Source organism: Anomalospiza imberbis, chromosome 1 (genome assembly GCF_031753505.1).
Source record: "Anomalospiza imberbis isolate Cuckoo-Finch-1a 21T00152 chromosome 1, ASM3175350v1, whole genome shotgun sequence".
NCBI lineage: Eukaryota > Metazoa > Chordata > Aves > Passeriformes > Viduidae > Anomalospiza > Anomalospiza imberbis.
In genome coordinates, this window is record NC_089681.1 from 1,451,750 (window position 1) to 1,471,075 (window position 19,326).

Consider the following 19,326-nt stretch of genomic DNA (forward strand, 5'->3'; position numbering starts at 1 on the left):
AGGACTCTTTAGGCATCCATCTCTCCAACAAAAAAAAAGATCCCAAACAATTTTAACAGCTGACTAGGGAGATTTTAAGCTGTCACTCATCCCATCTATTTGGCACCAAGAATATGAGGAGAATTTCTCTGTGGGCTTTTACCTAACAAACCAGAGAAAGCCTTGAATAACAAGAGGAGCTACAAGAAAACCTCCAAATACAAACAAATACAGGCAAGACAAGAAATTACAGGACAAATACCATGAAACACGTTCAGCAGTACTTACATGGGACTTGCTCATCATTTCCTGATCTATGACCAAGGGTTTAATATTTACTTGCTTGTTAGCTCACAGACCTCAGTGAGAGTTTTGCCTGAACAAAGCTGGAGCTTGGATACAGGTTTGGACATCAGGATAGAATGCCCTGGCTTCATTAAGGATTTTTCAAGGATTGTTACATCAGTTCTGCAATGACCACACACTAAAGTGACAGTTTATTTTTACAGTCAGAATGAGGCCCTGTTTGCAAATATCCCTATGGCCTGTCCACACTCGGATCTGTTCATTAATGGTATTATTAAGGAATTTAATTGACCTAAGGGAGCAGGGAAATGGAATTATTTTTCTTTTTAATTAGAACAAGTGTTATGAGACCTCTTTGCAAAGGCCATGACATAATCTGATACCTTGTAATTTTATCTTGGATGGCAAATGCTGTCCTTTAATGTGCAAGATGAACTATAATTTCAAAGTATTATTAAAAAATACACAAAAAACCCTGCCTGCAACCAAACAACTCCTAAAGAGAAATAACTTATTCCAATTCTCTGAAATCTGCCTCATTACACTGAAATCTCTCTTTGCTGTCATTTGTGGTAGTGCTTTCATAAATCTGGCTAAGGAGCAGGTGCATGAAAGAAAACATCAGAGAGGTAGAAATGCTAAATGGAAAGATAAGATTTAGTTGATAAGGAATCTTTCTAGATGTGTCTTCCATGCAAGTATCAGCCAACACAACATGGCTGAGTAGATGAAATAATTCCAGCAGCAACGGGAAACCATAAAGTTCACTAAAAGCTGCTGGAAAATGTCTGTAAGAGACAACTCTGCTTCCTGGAATTATCTGGTGTTCCAGAACATTCCTGGTACACCCATTCTGTGGATGTTACAGCCACCAATGTGAAACAGGAAACCTGGCAATGGATCTGACCCAGGTCTGAGCCAAATAACTGAATCTGGGTGGGTTTTCCATTCCTGAAAAGAACTGCAGGCTCATAATGACAATGACTGGATCTGGATCCAAGACCTAGATGTGGATCTGGTTTGCAACAGATGCTGCTGAGAAGGTAAATTATATGTAAATTATGTTTCTCTTCGGCAAATGGTCAGATTTGAACCCGCTGGCTTCAAAACCTGCTTTAAGAATGAATTGTTTGAGTCAATTTGCTCTGCTCTTCCAACCAGATGATGAAAACATCATCTGCCCTTCCAGCTCAGCTGATGACCACGTATTCAACTGGATCAAATCAGGATTTTCCCAAGTTGTACTGATTTACATCAGTTCAGAGTTCTGGTCTCTCTGTGATTCACCTTCCAGATGCCTTCTCAGCAGCATCCACCCCTTACAAAATTGATGGAAATTTTGCTTGCTACTTAAATGCATCATCTTTATTCTCAGGCAGCAGGTGGCAACAGGTCACAGGAAATGGATCTCACTCTAATTTCACTTGCAGGGCTCTGCTTAGATTTCTGAAATATTAAACTCCAAATTAAAAGCTCCATTAAAGAAATCTGGTGCAGGCTGAAATTTCAGGTGAAAACTCACAGGAAGACAAGTGGGTTTTCTGTGAGACTGCCCTTAATACTACTTGCTATGAGCTGAATTCATCACAGGACTCATACTTCAACCACCTTCCCACCTGTCCCTTTTTTAGGAGTCACAGTGAATCCTTAAAAGATCCCAGAATGACTTATAGGACCTAAGAAATATCACATTAGGGTGCTTATCATGAGATGTGATATGATCAATTGTTATACAAAGACATTGTGACCACCTAATGGCTTCTCATGGATTAGCCACGATCAATAAATCCATTACTTTTATTGCTTGGGACAAAGGAATTAGCTGGCAGATCCTCTTATTTATCCCATTTATGACAGCCCTCAGGACAAGTGACAGCAGCATCCCATCTGAGGTTGGAAAAGACCTCTAAGATCAAGTCCAAATCTTTTCCCAGCACTAAACCATGTCCCCAAATGCCACATTTACACAGCTTTTAAATGCTTCTGGAATGGGGACAGCCTATGACAATACTTGATCATCCTTTCAGCGAAGAAATTTTCCCCAATAGCCAATCTGAACCGGCCCTGGTGCAACTTGAGGCCATTTCCTTCCTTTCTGTCCCTTGATAGGAGAAGAGACTAACCCCAGACTGGCTCCAACCTCCCTTCAAGGAGTGATAAGGTCCTCCCAGTCCTCCTTTCCTCCAGGATAAACCTTCCCAGCTCCCTCAGCCACTCTTAATGTGCTCCAAAACGTGGGATCTACCATGGGAAACACTCAGCCTTATGAAAGCACACACCAGACCCTGCCCTGGCAGCAAGGATTTGGCCAAAATGACAAAATCGGTCTGTGGTTTTGTCCTTTTTGTAGCTGGAGTCATGGAGAGTCTTTGTCTTTGCAAAAGAAGCAGAATAAATGGATTGCACTTAGAGGAAAGCAATGGAAAGAGCAAAAAGAATGGGTTTGGAGATAAAGATCTACATGAAGAAAGATGAAGAGTCCTGCACCCTGAGAAAAGGCAAGTGCAGGGGGACACACAGGACATGCCAATAAAGATGTAAAGGGCCATTAGAAAGGGTAAAATGATCAATTCTTTTCATTACTCAACCTTGACAGAGCAGCAGCAACTTAAGTTAAAGAAGCAGCAGACGGAAAAAAATCACTTTATAATTGAAAAGCAGCTCCTGGAGAGGAGCTCTGAAAAGGGAATTGGTTGCTGGACTCTACAAATAATGGATGGGTCCTTACACACCAGTAGTTCTGCTGCTGGAAAATCACAGTACAGGGATGTGCTTTATTTATTCTCTCATGCTTCTCTGCTCCTCTGACCTGTATTCACAGAATTACAGAATCATGGAATGGTTTGGGCTGGAAGGGACCTTAAAAATCATCTAATTCCACCCCATTGCCATGAGCAGGGACACTTTTCACTAGACCATGCTGCTCACAGCTCCATCCAACCTGGCTTTAAACACTTTTTAAACACTTAAAAACTGTTCCTCCCAAAAGCAAGAGTGTTGTCCCAATTTCAGGGACACTTTCAGAGCAAATCCCTGTAACTCAGTGCCCATATAACCAAGATAGGAAACCTGTAACCAAAAAAGAGGGGAAACTCTGCTTGCTCTTCCCATGCACAGGCAAAAAAAGAGCACCTGCTGTCATTTCTATTCTCCCCTAAAAGATGATTCTACTCCCAGTAGCTGCAATATAAATTACAAAATTAGGGCAACAGGAAATCAAATTAGTCTAAACTGCCCTGAGCAGCCTGGTCTGGTGGAAAGTGTTTATAGTGGGGGGTCTGGAATGAAATGAACTTTAGTGTCCCTCCCAACCCAAACCATTCTGTGATGATTTCATGGGCACATGAGACAGGCAGGTGATGAGGCAGCTGTGACCAGACCACCTTATCATTCACCTTTAATTAAGGAAGGTGTTCTCTGAGAGTCTAAGAAGGACTTGCAGGATCCAGGTATTATCCCCAGGTAAGGATAGGATTTCAAATTCCTTGAACCACGAGGACAACACTCTCCTGACGAACAGTCTCCTTCCTAGACCAGCCATGCATGGAAGCACTGACTCACATTTATCCTGGAATTACAATACAGGCAGAAAATTTGACATCTAAGACTCCCTCAAAGGATATTGAGCCAAGAAAAAGAGCAAAACCCTTAGATGGGAGATTCGACATGTGAATTCCTAAGGATTTAAGAGGAATGATGATGATAAGGGTCACAAGGAACCCCTGACATTGGTTCTTGGGTGGGGTGCCTGGAAAAATACAATGTTTTAGTGTATTTTAGGGGTTTAGTCTTGGGCCAGTCTCTTCCCACTGGTCAGAGCCTGAGAGTCCAGATTCCAATGAGCTGCTTGGCAAGGATTCATAAAATCATGGGATGGTTTGGGTTGGAAGAGACCTTAAAGATCATTTAGTTTCAACCCCCTACCACAGGCAGGGACACCTTCCACTATCTCAGGTTGCTCAGAGCTCTGCGCAACCTGGCCTTGGACACTTTCAGGGATGGGATATCAACTTCCATCCACCCATCCATCCATCCATCCATCCATCCATCAGCACTCTCTGGTATCTGCAGTGGATTCCCTCATTCACAGCAAGTACCAAGAAAAGCCAAGCCCCTGAGACCCCTTTTCCATCTCAGCTAAAATAATTTTCACAGGCAGCAAAGACAAATTAATTCCAAGGCACCATTTCACAGGCTGAGGGTGCCCTACAGGCAGCAATAAATGGGAGGAAATGTGGGAACAGAGGTCTTCCAATGGCAAAACCTGCCCAAGATCTTCTTCAGCACAGCCTAAAGGGAAGGATTTATTTAACCCACACCTGTCAAGTCCAGCTAAACCCTAACAGGTCACAGACATCCAATGATTTCCATTTATCATTCCCCAGGTCAAGAAATCACACAATTGCCTGTACTTATTTTTCCACTTCTGTCACTTTTCTCTCCCATCACTTCCCTCTGTTTTCCCTCCTTTACACATCCCCTTCTCTGACCACAGATCTCAACACAAAGATTTCCAAAAGCCAAGAAAAACAGTCTAAAGGATCCATTTCTCACTCCATGCTATCTTAGAAATAAAACTCGGGAAGCTATGGGAGGGAAGCTGGGGAGGGACAATCAACCCCACCAGGAACATGGCAGGAACAACCTTGATGTGCTCTGCACTAAAAAATTATGGCTCATTCCAAGTCAGGGAGGAGCCAGGAATCCTCACGGCATTTAATCCACATTCCAAGACTCCAAAACTGAATGGCAAAGCTGCTGCAAGGTCTGGGAGGAGAGAGCCCAGCAGAAGGGTGGCAGTGGCGTGAAGAATAATCAGAGTTTTGCCTTTTTGGCAACCTCATTTACAAGAAATTTGGAGAAGGAAAATCAGGAACAGTTCAGCTGCAGGATGAAGTGGATCACAAGGGGAAATGAGTGAAGTTATTTGTGTATTCCTCAGTGTTCCCATTGCAAGGATAAGAGCTCGGGACACTTGAGGACAAACAACAAAATTGATACTGGACATTGTCATCTGAGGTACCAAATCTGCTGGGAAACAAAACAGTAAAAAATCCTCTTACAAGAGCCCTCCAATTTCTGTCAATCCACTTAAATTAGAGAAGCAGGAGAAATAGGAGATCTGGCTTTCATATCCCTTTTTTCTCCTGATTTGGAGATGAATCAGAATTTGTGATTTATCACAGACCAATGTCAGACACTATTGGAGAGAGACTTGAGACTGTTTTAACTTTTAAAATTAATTTACTATGAACAGAAAGCCTTCCTATTTAAGAATCTAATTTATTAATAGTAAATCTACTGCTGGTTTAACATTGCTCTGCAGTTACAGGAATCCAAAAAGCAGTGAGCGGCTCACTCCACACTTGTGGTACACGTGTCTGGACCAATTCCATCTCACCATCTCAGCTGGGCACTGCTGCAAAAGGTGAGTAAACGACCTTAGCAGTGAAAAATAAATCAAGTTTTGTTCAGTTCTTCATTTCACTGAGAAAGCCACAGAATCATAAAAGGGTTTGGGTTAGAAGAGGCCTTAAAGAACGTCTCATTCCAACTCCCTGACATGAGCAGGGACACCTTCCAGGTGCTCGTGAGTTGATTTTCTTTTATCTTTCTACATTTTGAGATCTGGCAATTGGCTGCCTCTTTTAGTTTAGATTAATTAAAGGTAGGAATTTTCAAACTGCAAATGATCTGAGACTGTTTCCCTCACATGTTTTGCATGCACTAATTTAGACATCAAAACCAAAGTGTAGCATCACTTGGATGTGATACAGATAATAAAATTTTCAAAAGGGAGGGAAGAAAGACAAACCTTCCCTCATCACTGTCCCTCCAACCTTAACCTTTGGGAAAAAAGCCAACCACATAAATAGCAACAATTTATCCAGCAGAACAAAGCTCTGGAATTATTTTTTCTTTTTTTTTTAAGGTAACTCCAGAGGCATCTAAGAAGAGATTTAACAGCATTTGACTTTTCTAACTCAGAGCTATGAAACGCTTTACGATTTTGAGAATTAATTCCAAGTGCTTTCAGGGGTCCAAAAGAGGCAGTCAACACTTATCAAATCAGACCTGCAGGCCTATGAGGTATTAAACTTTACTTCAGCATGAGAGGAGAAAAAACCCACTTAAAAGTGATTCACCAACTCACTTAAAGCACACTCAGTGCTCTGCAGCCTCTGGAGTTAAACACTCAAGCAGGTGCTCAAGTGGTTGACAAAGCTGGATTTTGGAGTCCCTGTCTACCACCAGAATTACTGGGCACAGCTTTAAGTCTGGAACTCCAAGAATGGAGCATTAAACAAATTAAACACAGCTTGCAAGAAATGCAGAGTCCCTTTGTCTTCCATGGGCTGGTCACATGCTTAAATCTTAAATCTAGGCATGTCAAAAAAGTGCTTTTCAGGATCCAGCCCATCAGCTCCAGGGGTGTTGCAGGAGCCCTGTTCTACTCATGGCCCACAGAATGAGGTCAGGGAGAGCTGGGGGATGTCAGGGAGGTGGGCAGGGACATGGGAGGAGAAAACAAACATGGGCTGGTGAGTGCAGGGAAATGGAAGAGGGAAATAAAAAAAGGAACTGAAAAGCGAAAATCAAAATGAAAAGAAAAAACAAAACAAAACAAAACAAAAAAAGAAGTGGAAAGAAAGAAAGAAAGAAAAGAAGTTGAAATTAGAGGAACTAACATGGCGTTACTGGTGGCTGTGGCCGAAACTTCAGCAGAAGAAACTACTCCACACTTGGAACATTTGAGCGTCATGCCGTAAAGGGGCACTGCCATCTGACTGCAATTAAAACCAAAAGACTGAAACAAAACAAAACACTTCGCTCATGAGCACAAACGTCGAAAGGAAAGGGAAAGAGAAGCCAAAAAGAAAGGAAGGAGAAAAGGGAGCCAACCAACCATACCCAATTTGGAAAGAGAAATGAAAAGACAGGCAGGAATTAAAACTCTCTCATCTGTACCACTCCAGATGCAGGGAATGGGGAGAAATGGACAACTCAGATTTGTTGGTGCTGCTGGAGAGGGTGGAACTGTGTTGGTGAAAGTCTTGCCAGATTCAGGGTGTCTCTCTCTGGCACCCACGGAAAGAGAAACCAGTACTGCTCTCCCAGTCTCCACCTCCTTATATTCATTTTTTTTTTTGTGGTTTTTTTTTTTGAGAAATTGCTCTTTTCCCTCCTAGCCTTTTTGCTCCAAAACAAAAAAGGTGGCAGGGTTGTGCAGTAGAAGGCAAGAAGTAGGGCTGTGGGGGCTGTGCCTGCTTATCTTCTGTCCTAGAAGCAATGCAAGGGATAAGTCACTTATTTTCTCTGACTGGGAGCTGGTGAGTCCAGAACAGAGGCCATACTTTGGTTTTTGGTCAGAGGCCACTCTTTGTTTTTTGGTCAGAGGCCACTTTTTGTTTTTTTTGGTTCCCTTCCTGATGAAGGATGGGACTCTTTTATGTCCTGAAGTTAATCCTGAGATTGGGTGTTTCCTCAGTCCCCTAACCTGCACTGAAAGGAACCCAACTGGCTGACTGCTTCTGAGACATTCCTTCTCTCACATCCTTTTCTGGAGCCAAGAACATCTTCAGGATGAACCCCGAGAATTATTCCCACCTGCTGCTCCCACTTTGTCTGGATGGGACCAACCACAGGAACAGCCCACTAAGGGCTGCTGGTATGAGGGGATCTGCTAAAGCATATCCTCGGGATTTTTAGCAGCTGATGTGTGGGAACCACCCCCATCCATTCAGCTCCTCTTCAGGAGCCCAGAAGCCACATTAGCTTGGCACTGGCCCTGTTTCTTCACAGAATTTACTGGTTGTGTGCTCTCCCTGGTCTGCACAGATCCACACCCACGTCAGATCTGGCTTGCAAAACAGGAAGGAGTCTGCAAAATATCCCCCAGACCTTCCTGTTGTGCCTGGCATCAGAGAAGACATGAAACCACTGCCAGAAGACAGCACAGGGTCTGTCATCCCTGGGTGTGGTGTGGATGCTGCTGACGGAGGTTTGCCCCAACCCAGGAGGGGTTTCACGGCCCTGCCCTGCCTGGGAGAGAGATCAGGTGATTCCACAGAGCTTTGGTGGCTCTCTGTTCAGTCTCACTGCAAAAAGACATCCTGATGAGCACCAACACAGCAGCAGCAGTGGGACCAGTGGCCCCCTTTCAAGTGGCTATTGATTGGTCTTTTCATTAATTACAGTGACATAAGTCATCATTCTTGTCCAGAATAATGACTAAGGCATCCCACAGAAGCTTTCAGACACGGAGGAAATTAGCTCCTGTGTCCACAGATAAATATCTTCCAGGAAGGATGGTGTCAATCCTGTGAGGACAATGGCTGAACCAAAGATAAAGTGGGTCTGGAGAGGCATTAGGTGCACGACCCTTAAAAAATAAAAAAAATACGAAAGCTTATCCCCAAATCCATAAGCCACAAAGAACAGATAAGCAGAGAGACAGAGAGAGGCAGAGATAGGCAGCAAAAAGAAAAAAAGTAGATTGACTTGAGAAATTTGATGGGAAACTGTACCAGAAAAAAGATGAATGACACTGAATCACAGAGAACTGGCCAAAAGACCACTGTAAACACACAACTGTAGCTGCTGTTGGGTGTGTTTATGCAGAAAGTTGCAAGCAGTGGGCACAGATGTGGGTACATTTATCTCCTAATTCCTTCTGGTCGGGGGCATGAGGTTGTTAATACACTGAATTTCTGTAGCAGGTTTAGATTGGCACCTGTGCATATGAAAGGGAAGCTAATTAAATAATCACAGTGAATAATGCCTTCATTTAATTTAGCTTCTTCTGCTTTCTAAACATCCACAAACAGCTCATGGGCTCATCTGGTGTGTTCACTGGAGCCTGGACTTTGCTACCTTTTATTGAGCAGTGCTTTCCACCATCCACAGGCCGAAAAGCAGGAGCACTGTTTCCAACAGGAACCATTCCCAAAGGAAGGGCAATCCCAACCCCTTCCGGTCTCAGTGGAGTTATCACCTTCCTAATCACTCTCTCCCCTCTGTGCTCTGACAGCCCAGCTCTGTTCCACCCCATCAGGACACCTGTACAGAGATTGTTTCACACAAGGTTTTGGGGCAAACTCCTCTTGGGTGTTTTCTGTGATCAACAGATAAAAGAAAGGTTCTCTAAGAGGGGACAAGGCTCCTGTCTCTCCTCAGGAGTGGCAGAGGAAGCCCAGAGACATTAAATTTAGCTAAAATTAGCCCTGGTGAATATCCCCAATGGTCTCATTCTTCCTCTCTGCCTGTGTGAGCACACAAATGTGGAATAAACGCTGGCTGAATACATTTGAAATTAATTTTAAAGGCTCCTGACATTAAAACATTCATTTTTTGCTAGTAATCCCTTCAAGAGAGTTTAAACAGTGGTGGTGGAGTTGGCCAACAACAGAGACTGTTTTCTGGGATGGTTTTCTCCATTCCCAGACAGGTTTTAGCTTTTCTCCAGCTCTCCAGGTATTCACACCCCCTTTCTCTATAGCCTGGTTTTGTGATCCACCTATAAAATCACTGCCACTAGAAAATCTGCATTTTCTGACAGATGTGACAACAATAATCACAGCTACTTTCACTGCTAAGTACAGGGCAGAATTCTTGTGTCTCAGGTATTATTTCGTAGGAAGTGTTGGCGCTGATGAATTTGTGACAACCAATCTGTGGAGTGTGTGCTGGGCTCCTCTTGACATCCAACATCTCTTTTTTCCCCTATTTTGGGGGGATTTTTTTTCCCACCCTTTTTAAAAATTGTTTTTGCAACACTGAACCATACTTCTTGCCTCTGCTAAAGGAAACACAACGTTTCTTTAGACCATCTCCTCAGGTCCGAACATCTCCAAGGCCGTTACTTGTTCTGATTTTCTTCAGATCTACCTTCCAACACGGTTCCCAAGCCCAGGCCAGAAGCACAGAACTAAAGGGAAAGGAGCACCAGGGCTCTCAAAAGTGCTCCCACACTCTCAGCAGGGGCACTTGGGAAGGGAGAACAAAACCATGGAGCACAGATAAGGCTTAAAAGTGCTGCGCACACACACACGGACACGAAAGAAGGGGGGATAAAAGAGAAAAGAAAGAAAAAACAAAGAACATCAGAAAAATGACTTTTTTGCTTGTTTGTTTTGTTTTTTTTTTGTTTTGTTGCCTTGCAGGTTTTGTTTTTAAAGCCCAACTCTGAGTGTGATCAATAACCAGCTGCTGTGTATTAAAATACTCACTCCATGTGCAGTTTGGATTAGAGAGGGAGGGACTGAGAGGCAGCAACTTGCTGCTTTGCTAATCCAATAAACCATTTATTGCACTGCCGACTTTCAAGTGCAATTACCCTGCTCCAGACCCTGCCTTGCAGCCTGGGTGGTTTTTTTGAGTTCTCTCTTTGTCAAGAAGGCATCATCCAGAATGAAGCACTTGCTTGTTAGCAGCTGCTTGAAGTAATGTACCAAGGTCACTTCTTCACTTATTTTTCAACCCAGCAGCAGCTGGTATCTCTGATCACCCAAATCTCCTCTTGTTTTATGGCCATGGCACTGCTCAGGCACCGAGATTCCCCTTTGCTGCACCCAGGGACCCCAAGGTTTGGTCGTGTCAACACTGCTGATAAACCCTGAGCCTAAACAGGTCCCTGTGGCTTTTTTCAAAATCATTAAGGTTGGAAAAGACCTCCAAGATCAAGGCCAACCTTTGACCAAACCCCTCCATGGCCATTAAACTCTAAAGCAAAGTCCCAGGTCCACTCGTTTCTGGAGCACTTCCAAGGGTGGTGATTCCACCACTTCCCTGAGCAGCCTGTTCCAAAGCCTGGTCATCTTTTCAGGGATGAAATTTTTCCAGATATCCAACCTGGACCTCCCCTGGTGCAGCTTGAGACCATTTCCCTTTGTCCTGTCACTTGTTACCTGGGAGTAGATTCCAGCCCTCACCTCACCACACCATTCCCTATTTCAGGGAGCTGTAGAGAGTGTTGATGTCTCACCTGAGCCTCCTTTTCTCCAGGCTAAGCCTAACCAGCTGCTTCAGCTGCTCCTGGTACTCCAGACCCTTCCCCAGCTCTGTTCCCTTCTTTGGACACGCTCCAGCCCCTCAAGGTCTTTTCTAGAGTGAAGGGCCCAAAACCAAACACAGGATTTGAGGTGCTGGATAAGAATTTGCCTGAACCCTGGGTTTTGCCTCCACCACTCAATTAAAAACCAGTCAATTAAAAACCACTTTCACCCCAACTACTCAATACAGCAGCATCAGGAATATTGAACCTCATCCATATTATCCACCCCTGCCCTCTGAGACTCAGTGGAGACCCTTTCTCCCTCCACTTTGACAGATAGGATATATCCATACATCCTGTGCTTTCTCCACCAGCCTCCAAAGGTTTCAAACTCTGCCTCCATGCAGAGGAACCAGAAGTGCTTTTGCTCTCCTCATTTCTTTGTGAACAACTTCTTCCTTCCAGAACAAAGCTGTTACCCACAGTGATAAATCAAATTCCTACAGTGGACAACTAGGAGCACAGATCCCTGCCTTTCCCAGCAGCAGGTAAGGACAGAGCTTTTCTGACTGCAACAAGAAGCCAAAAAGGCAGGGTGAAGTAACACACATCTGACCTGGGCATCTGAGGAGACTCGGAGTGTCAGCCTGCCATTTCTGTCCCTTGATCAGAGTAGAGCACAGCTCAGGGATAAAACCTGAGCAAACTGCAGGCTCGTTCCTAGAAATGGAGAGGAGAGGGGCTCTCATCCTACTGGGGATGTTGGCAATGGCAAAATAGTCACTGCCAAAAGTTTGGGAGTAACCCAAGAGAGAGCCCTGCCCAGAAACTGCTGCACTGGGCAAAGCCCTGGGAGACACCAGGGTGGGGAGCAATGTGGAGTCAACTCTTGGATTTATACTCCAAAGGAAACTAGGTAACACAAATCCTCTGGATTTGGGAATGGAGGCTGTGGAGAAGATAAAGAACCTCAGGTGGCAGCAGAATTTTTTCTCGCAGCAGAGTTTCTTAACTCACCTCTCCTGCTGCATCCATCTGCTGCTCTGTTCTCTGCCAGGCCTCCAGAACCCATTCCCTTCCATCACACACCTCTGCTGTCCCTGAGACATCTGCCAGCCTTCAGACACAACCCCTCTGTCACCCAGCTCGTGCCACGTGCCACACTCAGCAGTGCTGAGTCTCTCTCTGCTGTCTCCAGGAGTTAGTGACAAAAGCCACCTTGCTCTCCCTCATTTCCCTGGATGTACCAGCCTTGGCTGAAGCCACCTTAACAAAGAGATGAACTTTTATGCTTCCTCCACAACAGCACAGGGCTGTTTCTTGGATTTCTGTGTCCTGCTGCACTGAATGACAGTGCAAAGACATTAAATCAAGTGTGGTTTTTTCTTTCCTTTTGTTTAAATCCGGTTTTGCTTTTTTTTTTGTTTGCATCCACAATCTCTTTTTTCACTCCTTGCCTGGTTATTGATCACAACCTTGGGTATTTTTGGTTTTTATTTGTACTCTTTACTTAGATGTATTGATAAGGCATACCCTGCCCGTTCCTTCAGTTTCTTATCTGTTATTCCATCTTTGGATACAAGTTTGTTAAAAACCAGAATGCCAATAACCATGTTCACCTGTCAAAAGAGAAACAACACACAAGTTTTGTTCTCAAGGGGGTCAGGTCAACCTCAGTAACACAGAAGGGTTTCTCCCAAAGCCAGGTCACACTTCTGCAGGCCACCACCCCTTGTGTCCCCTGTCCCCACTGTCCCACCTCCCCTGGCCATGCATCAGTGAGTTCAGGACAGCAGAATGCAGCTGGCAGCAGATCAAGGAGGTTGGAAAATAATTAAGATTGGAAAAGACCCCCAAGATCATCAAGTCCAATCCTCAACCAGGTCTCCATGAAGCAGGAGAGACTGGGAATTTCCCAGATTGCTGCAGGGCTGTTTGAACCCCAACACTGCCCGAGGTCCAGCGAGGCAAACTCCAGGCACAGCAACAATTTTTTGGGCTAATCCAAATAGAGAGTGGTCAGTACAGAGAAGAGCAGTGGGTTGACATTATCTGTCTCCCAAAGCGCCTTCTGGAGTCAGAATCAGCGTTAAGAGAATGCAGACAACGTGTCACAGTTCTTTCCTGGTGAAATGCCACTGCTGCTCTCAAAATAAGAGGTGGAGGGCACTAGAGCAAGTAGAAACATCATCTGCTCTGGTGGGATGTCTTGGGAGATACTGCAGATGGCACAGCACAGAGAATTCCCCCAAAAAATCACTGGGCAATACAATTCCATGCAGTCCGTTTTCCTCAGGGTGAGAGCAGGGATGTCTGTGTCCATCAGACACAAAAATCCACAGTGAAACACAGGCTGGACAGAGCTGAGATCCTGCAGAGTGACCCCAAACTCCTCGCTGTGCCTTTGCAACTGCATCCACTGCTGCCAGCTGCATCTGCTTTACAAACCCCATCCGAACCTCAGCAACACGTTAGTGACACGCCAGCCCCACCCCTGCGTGGAGGAGGTCATGATGGTGGAAAAAGGAGACATTCTCCTGGCTTTGCTGTCAGTGGAACAGCTGTTGGTGGCAGAAACATGTGGTCGATGCTGTTTTGTATGTGGGGCTTTCAGGGAAATGTTTTAAGGCCAAATTCAGAGATGAATTCATGTGACTTTACATGTTTGTGACTTTAATTGATCCTAAGAGTCACCTGACCCAGAGGAAGGGACCAAGCCTCTGCCTAATTGCCTAAATCATCCTCAAAACAATGGTCAATCTTTCTGCTGGTTTCACTAGCTCACTGATGTGGAGCCCACGGAAAATCTCAGAAACTGCAGTTATTTTTGTTTGCATCAGCTGCTGCGTCAGAGGAGAGCTGAGACCAGTTCGGGAGTTCACCATGGCATTGATTTAGAGACACAACACTGGCAAGCCAGGCACAGTGACACAGCCAAGGATCAGCAGAAAATCAGTGCCTGGTTATAAGCCTGGAAAGAGAGGGAGCACTTTGAAATCACTGATCCTTCACTGTGGAGGATCCAAAAAGGTTTTTGCTTAAGGTGCAGACAGGCAGGAGGAAAGGTGGGGTTGAAGTGAGGCTGGATCTCTCCTAGGGCTGGCCAAAGTGTGCAATCCTCACTCCTAAGGAGCAGGGGAGACAACAAAGAGCAGTTCTACACTGGTTTTAATCAATCAATCAATCAATCAATCAATCCAGTACATTGATCACCATGGTCAACATCCTGCTCTGATCCTGGCTCCACTTCTTTCCTAAGTCAGGGATACAACATGGATATTCTTCCAACAACATGCAGAGTAGCTTTACTTCTTTATCTTTGAGACAACTTCCAGAAGCAAAGCCCCAGGTCTGAGATTCCTGGAGATAACCACGACCTGACCACTGCTGACCCTGTCCTCACTTCACTCCATGAGCCTCCCCCTGCCTTCAGCCCGCACACAGCTACCACCAGGCTGCTCCACGTGAGCTGGGTGAGCAAAACTGCTTCCAACAGCTCTGTGTTTAAGGTAGATCAGGATTTTTAAGAGTAAAGGTCAAACCTTTATCCTTCAAACCTGCAGCTGCTCAGTGTCAGTGGCCTGACTGTGAGTTATGAACATTGCTGAAGCTGCAGGTCAACCACATTCAGAGTATTAACAACTTTTTGAGCTCATCTCTTTGCAGGTTCCCATTTATAAAAAGGCTTTCCATGCTTCTCCTTCTCCAAGCTCTTTGGTGTCTCTACCAGGGCAATATTCATTTGTCACTTTGGCCAGGAATGAGTCAGGGAGTCTAAACGAGGCGTGTGGCCTCTCTCTTGGTGCTGATCAGGGCCAGACACCCCCAGAGATGACTCACCACTTCCAAATACCAGCTGCAGGAACCACCACTTGCCTGTCCTGACCCCTCTGTGGGGACATCTCATTTCCTTTGCTTGATGGTGAGGGAAATCTGAGCTGCCAAATGGAAGCAGGCTCCTGTGTTCTCCTCACACTTTAAAAGAGGAAAAAGAGAAAGATCACCTCCCTTGCTGTTGGCACAACAAAAGCGAGGTGGCTTGAGGCAGCAGAGTGACTCTGGGCACTACCAAAGCTTCCTCCCTCCGAATCACTGTGTCACAACCCCACAAGAAAGACCTCAACTCATACCAGTTTTGATTTCTTGCAGAGAAGGGGCCACTGCTGGCTTTTCCCTTTGTCACCGTGATGAAAGATGGCACCAAGGTGGTTTGATGTGCAGTGACAGCACTGAGAATAGAGGCAGCCCGAGCTTTTGTGGAGTTATTCTCCTGTAAGCTCATGCTGCGGGGCATTTCATCCCCCAGGCACTGCATGAAACAAAAGCTTGAACTGAAAAAGGAATTCTGAGTGTCAACAGCCCCACTCCTGTGGGACTCTCCAGAGCCTCAGAGGGCATAAAGCTCCTCCACTGGATAAAACAGTGGGCTGGAGAGAAACTGCAGAAAGATGTGGGGGCTCAAACATGGCTTTAAACCCATCTGAAATTGCTGCGGGAGGGATTTCCTGGAGGAGCAGCCATTCTCAGATTCTTTCAGCCCTGAGGTTTCTCATGGACAGTGATGCCTCAGCAGCAGGGAAGGAATGTCACCTCGAGTGACACCTTAAACTTTGATAATAACTGGGCAATGTTGGTGTTGGGGCTGTGCTGGAGCCAGGGGTGATGGGACAGAAGAACAGACTCCCCATGCAGGAGCTGGAGTTTAGGAATGCCCACTTTAACCCTGCCATCTCTTTGAATTCAAAGCAAACATGACATTTTTAGGGTTAGAAGGGATCCCCTCAGCATTGATTTGAATATTTCAATTTCACCTGCAAACAAGGAAATCTGCTCACATGCACTGGGCTGGGATGGACCAGGAATAAAAGCTGGGCATGAGGGCACAGCCTGGTCTGAAAACCACCAGGAACAGCATTTTCTGAAGGAGACAAGGTCAGAGTTTTCCACCATCATCCTGCACTTCCATCCAGACACAGCAAAACCAAGGTAAAGCATTAATCAGATGTTAGGGGGCTCCAGTGAGGACAGAGGGGGAAGGTGAGGGACATTACATTTCAGAATCAACCCCATCCCAAATTGTTGGCTTTGCTCGTTATTCCTGAAGGAGGAAGCTTTTCAAAACACAAGTGGAAATTGAGAGGGGCATCCTTGGGTTGAAAGAACAATGAAATTGCTATAAGATATAGAGGAGAGGAAAAAAAAATCTTTCAGACAAGCTTAAATACCAAAACGACAGCAGCCGCTGGTCCCACGAAGGCATAGAGGAGTCCTCCCTCTAATGACAGCCAGCAGCTGGAAAATGAAGAGAGAAGAGAAAGTGACCCAGTGGCAAATGTCCCCAACAGGCACATGTTGGCTTCTTCCCTTTGCCTGCCAGAGTTCAGCCTGGAAGGTGACACCCCACGGCAAAAAATAAAATAAAAAAAAAAATTCTCAGACTTTAAATCAAGTTAGTTTTGTTTCCCATCTCTCCTGAACTTGCATAAAGGCTCCTCTGCCTGGGGACCTACCCGCAGGATGACATTTGACAGGGGAATTCATGCAAAATTAAGGAGAGTGCTCTGTTTCAGACCTGGTCCTGGAAGCAGCTGCAGCATTTGGCTGGCAAGATGATGCTCTTGTCCTACTTACATGGGAGGGAGAGTGGAAAGAGTGGAAATTTTCCTCTGCTCATTTACTGGCCCCTGTGTCTTCCAGGGGTGCAGGACATTTCTTCCCTCCCTCTGAGACTACCTCCATGGGGAAATTCAACAAGAAAGCAGCAAGGTGGGAATTCACAGCATTCCTTGAGTGGAATTTCTTATGGAATAAGCAGAATGTGAGGTGTGTGGTGCCTGTTCTGGAAACCAGCTCGTCCCTTCTCCCTTACACCCACATAACCTGAGAAGGACATCTCCCTTCTGCACTGACCAGATGTGGAATTTGGGCTCCCGAACTGCTTGGTGCCTTCTCAAACTGAGGGAGCTCTTGTTTCAGACCTGTTGGTTGAGGACCTGGAAGTGCCCAAGGCCAGGTTGATGGGGCTTGGAGCAACCTGGGACAGTGGAAGGTGTCTCTGACCATGGCAGGGAGTTGGTATGAGATGACCTTGAAGATCCCTTCCAACCCAAATCATTCTCTGAGTTTCTGTTTTTCATGTTTGACTATAAAGTCAGGAAGGAAACGCTTTTCCCCCTGTGAGTGATTGAGCCCTGCCAAAGGGCTTGTGAAATCTCCATTCTCGGAGACATTCAAAAGCCACCTGGGCACAGCCCTGGGTCACCTCCAGGTGACCCTGCTTGAGCGGGTGCTTGGACAAAAAAAAAAAAAAAAAAACTCCTCAGGCTCTCTGACAGCCATGAACATCTACAACACCACTGGAGCTGAAATTCCCTTTTTTTTTCATGGGGAATCCAGCAATTCAGGGCATGGACACACAAATTAAGTGCTCCACGGCAGGAGAAGATGGGAATTTAGAGTGTGTCAGCAGCCCCTGGGAAAGTTTGCACACTTTAACAGGGCAGAATGTTGTAGAACACTGGAGAAAATGTGGGATGGAGTAATCCTGTTTCAGCAGGAAACGACCATGCACTCACCACAGGAGAAGAGCAGGAAACCACAATGGAGAGGGAACTTTCTCCAAGCTCTTAACTCAGCTCACCCTGCAGTAATTCACTTGCCCTGCCCTCAGCATGATGCTTTCATCCCGCATCAGGAGCAAACTGATGCTCCCAGGGGAAAAAAAAAAGTCTTCCTGGAAACATTTCAGCTTTGTTGATCAGCCTCATATTTTTTAAAAATTAAATCTCAGTTGCAAAAAATGCTATTTTTTTTTCAAAACAAGGAATATTTCTGAAAAGGCAGCCCAAAAAATGGAAGTCTTTCAAATTGAGATTTAAAAGTAGGATATTCTGTTTTTCTCTAAGGTCTGAATCTTGTTTATGTCTAAATTAAATCTGTAATGTGCTAATTGAATCAATTCTGATTTCTTCCTGATAGCAAGTTGCTCTGTCACAAGCTGTCTGAGCAACTGTAATAATAAAATTAGTATCAGCTGGGGCGGGGGGGGAGTAAAAATGAAGCTCTGGCGCTCTGTAATGACTGGAGGTCTCCTAAATGCAAGAGGAGGGCTCCCAAATCCCAGTCCTTGTCCAAACCTTTTCATCCAACGCTCCATCCTAATTTTTGAGATGTTTTTTCTCAGTGTCTCTTCCAACTGGTGGATCAGATGAAGAAATGTGACAGTCCTGCACTGCAATTAGTGATGAGGACTTGGTGCAAAGAGGGTTCTCATTCCTGCTGGGTCCCTGGCAGCCCTGGCTCCCCCGGGAGCATCAGGAATTGTGAAGGTGAGCTCACACATCACCAAGCACCAGCCCTGATCCCTTCTGACTGCCTGACCTCCCTGCCACAGCACTTCATCAAAGCATTTCTGAGGCTGTCAGAGGTGCTGGCTACCAGCAAGGGAAAGGAAAGGGTGAAGGGATATCCGAGAGACAGAACTGACAGCAAACCCCAGCCTAGTGGAGATGCTTTTAGCCTCGTGCCTACAAGGCACAGAAATATTTGCATTTTGCTAAGAGGTTCCCTCATAATTTCCAAATGATCTCTTCAGTGATTTTTAAAATAAAATTATCACTGGAAGGGAGGAAGTGAATTGTTTAACAATTCCTAAGCAGTGTTTCCTTGACTGACAGCAGCTCTTGAGTTCAGCACAAAAAAAAACCCCTTTTTTGCAAACCATTTGATTCTTTTGTGACTCTTTTTTTTTGTGGCACAGATGGGAGGTGGTGACTTTTGTCCTGGTCCTGGGAAGGGCTGGCTTCCACAGAGCCCTTTTTCACACTGTCCAGCCCAGCTCTCACCTCAATCCTTTTTAAGATTAGGCATTTTGTAAAACTGAGATTACAGTCAGGAATCAGGGCTGGTCCACCACTGTTTATCCAGAGATTAACCCAGGAGCTGCTGAGACACCTGTGGGCCACAAAAGCCCTGATGCAGTGACACTCCAGGACCCTGAGAAATTTGCTGTGTGTAAGCTGTGCTCTCAGAAAACTTCTGATGAGCTC

General features: G+C 45.2%; 1 protein-coding gene across 6 annotated transcripts in view; it reads right to left on the reverse strand.

Moving 5' to 3' along the window:
• ADGRB1 (adhesion G protein-coupled receptor B1) overlaps positions 1–19,326 on the reverse strand; it is a 280,695-nt gene that overhangs the window by 26,286 nt on the left and 235,083 nt on the right. For 4 of the 6 annotated variants that reach the window (XM_068175784.1, XM_068175859.1, XM_068175930.1 and 1 more), the window contains 3 exons: positions 16,504–16,570; positions 12,812–12,897; positions 6,975–7,073 (listed from right to left, as the gene is read on the reverse strand). In XM_068175784.1, coding sequence (XP_068031885.1) covers positions 6,975–7,073; positions 12,812–12,897; positions 16,504–16,570 — 252 coding nt within the window. The remainder of the gene's footprint in view (positions 1–6,974; positions 7,074–12,811; positions 12,898–16,503; positions 16,571–19,326) is intronic. The other 2 variants (XM_068176081.1, XM_068176008.1) reach the window with 1 other exon arrangement.